Here is a 2,500-nt window from a genome sequence, read left to right on the forward strand (position 1 = left end):
ACATGCTGGAAGCGTCCTTCACAACGACTGCATGGTGAGCACGGTGTTGGAAGAGCGGGGATCACGGCTCTCTCACAGTTGGACGGACGAGGAATTGCTGGACAGAGTGCTCAAAGCGGAGACTGAGCTGTCTGCACATGTGGGAGGAGGAGGAGGGCTGAACTATTCTGATTTAGGGCGCTCAGCCAGCTATGTCGGTGAGCTCTTGCGGGGCTACTTGTATAATGCGTCGTGGTCTGCTGCATCTAAGTCGTCCGGCAAGAGGAGGGCTTCATGCTTGGGGTCGAGAGCAGCGCGCCCGCATAGCAGCATACAGCCACCGAAGATAGCCTTCTTGTTTTTAACGACGCGGCCTTTACCATTCGCGCCTCTGTGGAACCGTTTCTTCCGAGGCCACGAGCACCTCTACAACATCTACGTCCACCTGGACCCCTTCCGAGTGGGGCTCTTCGATCGCAAGACATGGGGCGTGTTCTGGGGCAGGCTCGTTCCGTCCGACCACACGGAGCGTGGGACGCCCAGCCTGGTAGCAGCGGAGCGCCGCCTAATAGCCAACGCCCTCCTGGATGACCCCCTTAACCGCTACTTCGCGGTGGTGTCGGAGAGCTGTATCCCGCTGCGGGGCTTCCACAGCGTGTATGCCCGCGTGACAGGGTCAGAGAGAAGCTTCATCGAGATCTTGGAGAAGGCGCCCACTTTGCACTCAAGATACGTGGCGCGGGGGTCGGAGGCGGTGATGCTGCCGGAGGTGCCGTTTTCCAGCTTCAGGGTGGGCTCCCAGTTTTTCGTGCTGACTCGCAAGCACGCCGTCATGGTGGTGGCGGACACGAAGCTGTGGAGCAAGTTCCGGCTACCGTGCGTGAGCGCTCACACGTGCTACGCTGAGGAGCACTACTTTCCAACGCTCATCGACATGGCAGACCCGGGGGGCTCAACACGCTTCACTCTCACGTACGTGGATTGGTCGCACAGCGTCGGAGGACATCCGCGGACCTTCGGCAAGGATGAGGTGGGACGGAAGCTGATACGCTCGCTCCGCCGCAAAGACACCTTCCTCTTCGCCAGGAAGTTCGCCGACGCTTGCCTCGACGCCCTGCTAGCGTTGTCACCCCTGATCTTGGAAGAAGAGGCCAGGGCCCACACAACGTGAGGTGCCCTTCCTCGTTTCACACTGTTGCAAACCTCAGATTAATTATGTAGCCCCCCCGTTTCACACTCAGATTAATTATGTATATAGCCTGCCCCTCCTCAACTGACCTCCTCTCTCACATCATCACTGAATACATGTTACCCCTATCTATCGCCTCATTCCCACATCTTTTTAGCCTGTAGGCAGTAGGTGCAACCACCCTTCAAGCCTTACAAGGATTGTAACTTTTGTCCAATAAAACTATAATATTGTTCAAGTCTTCTTTCCCCCTTAAAATTGGACTCGCTTTATTGGTCATGCCTTATGCACCATATAGTAGGGATGGATAGTTTTGCTCAGTCAAAAGCCAGGTGGTGAACATAATTTAATATACACCCTATGCTTTATTCCTTGTCATCCTGATAAATCTAAGGGTGTACAATTTTTGTGGTGAACATAATTTAATATACACCCTATGCTTTATTCCATGTCATCTTGATAAATCTAAGGGTGTACAATTTTTGTTGTTCCGCTTATTCATGTCATCTCGATAAATCTAAGGGTGTACATTTTTTGTTGTTTCACAAATTTCATTTACAAAAGTGGTTGGGCTAGTTGTATTGTAATCCTTGCCACCAATTGGATGGCTTGGATTTTTATTTTAAAAGGCTCTCTCTCAAATTTTCACAATTATGCAAAAGCTATGTATCTAGTTTTTGGTTTTTTATTTTTTAAAGTGATGGTGCTCATAATTATTTAAAAACCATTTCCATGTATAATGTAGATGATGACATGGCATAATGATGATGATGGTGGCCACTCTTGTGAAGCAATACTCTCCTCTTTCTTCTTAATAAATGTTTATTGCATTTTTCTGATCCTTGGAAGAGTGGGCGTGGCATCAAAGGTTGAGAGAGAGAGAGAGAGAGAGAGAGGGTGCATGTGCATATGCATGTGTGTGTGTGTGTGTGTGTGAGAGAGAGAGAGAGAGAGAGAGGAGAGAGATGGGAGTAGGAATGGAGGAGGAGGAGAGAGAGAGAGAGAGAGAGAGAGAGAGAGAGAGAGAGAGAGAGAGAGAGAGAGAGACATAGATTGTATACTTCACCCCTCTTGTCTCTATGTAATCAGCCTCTGAGGCTATATGATGTACTCAAGTTGAAATTTATAGCCAAAGTAGCTATAGTGTCAAAGTAGCACAAAGGCCAAAGTAGCCCAGCATAAGGGGAGAGAGAGGAAGAGTGAAAGCCTAAAAATTACACCCAATCTAGCATCAAGGGGGGGTGTTGAAATGAGTGATATTAGAGTACCAAGTCACTTAGTCAAAGTTATCCTACATGAGCTATCAAAACCTTGTGCTTCCCTCATATAAAA

General features: G+C 49.0%; 1 protein-coding gene across 1 annotated transcript in view; it reads left to right on the plus strand.

Moving 5' to 3' along the window:
* The window catches only part of LOC147603736 (glycosyltransferase BC10-like), a 2,289-nt gene extending 674 nt beyond the window's left edge, over window positions 1–1,615 (plus strand). The window contains exon 1 of the mRNA XM_086796212.1: window positions 1–1,615. This exon is cut by the window's left edge and continues 674 nt beyond it. Coding sequence (XP_086652338.1) covers window positions 1–1,150 — 1,150 coding nt within the window. The 3' untranslated portion in view covers window positions 1,151–1,615.
* Window positions 1,616–2,500: the final 885 nt, after the last annotated feature.

The sequence above is a fragment of the Cibotium barometz genome, chromosome 63 (assembly GCF_041138505.1).
Source record: "Cibotium barometz isolate CiBa-2024 chromosome 63, ASM4113850v1, whole genome shotgun sequence".
NCBI classification, from domain to species: domain Eukaryota; kingdom Viridiplantae; phylum Streptophyta; class Polypodiopsida; order Cyatheales; family Cibotiaceae; genus Cibotium; species Cibotium barometz.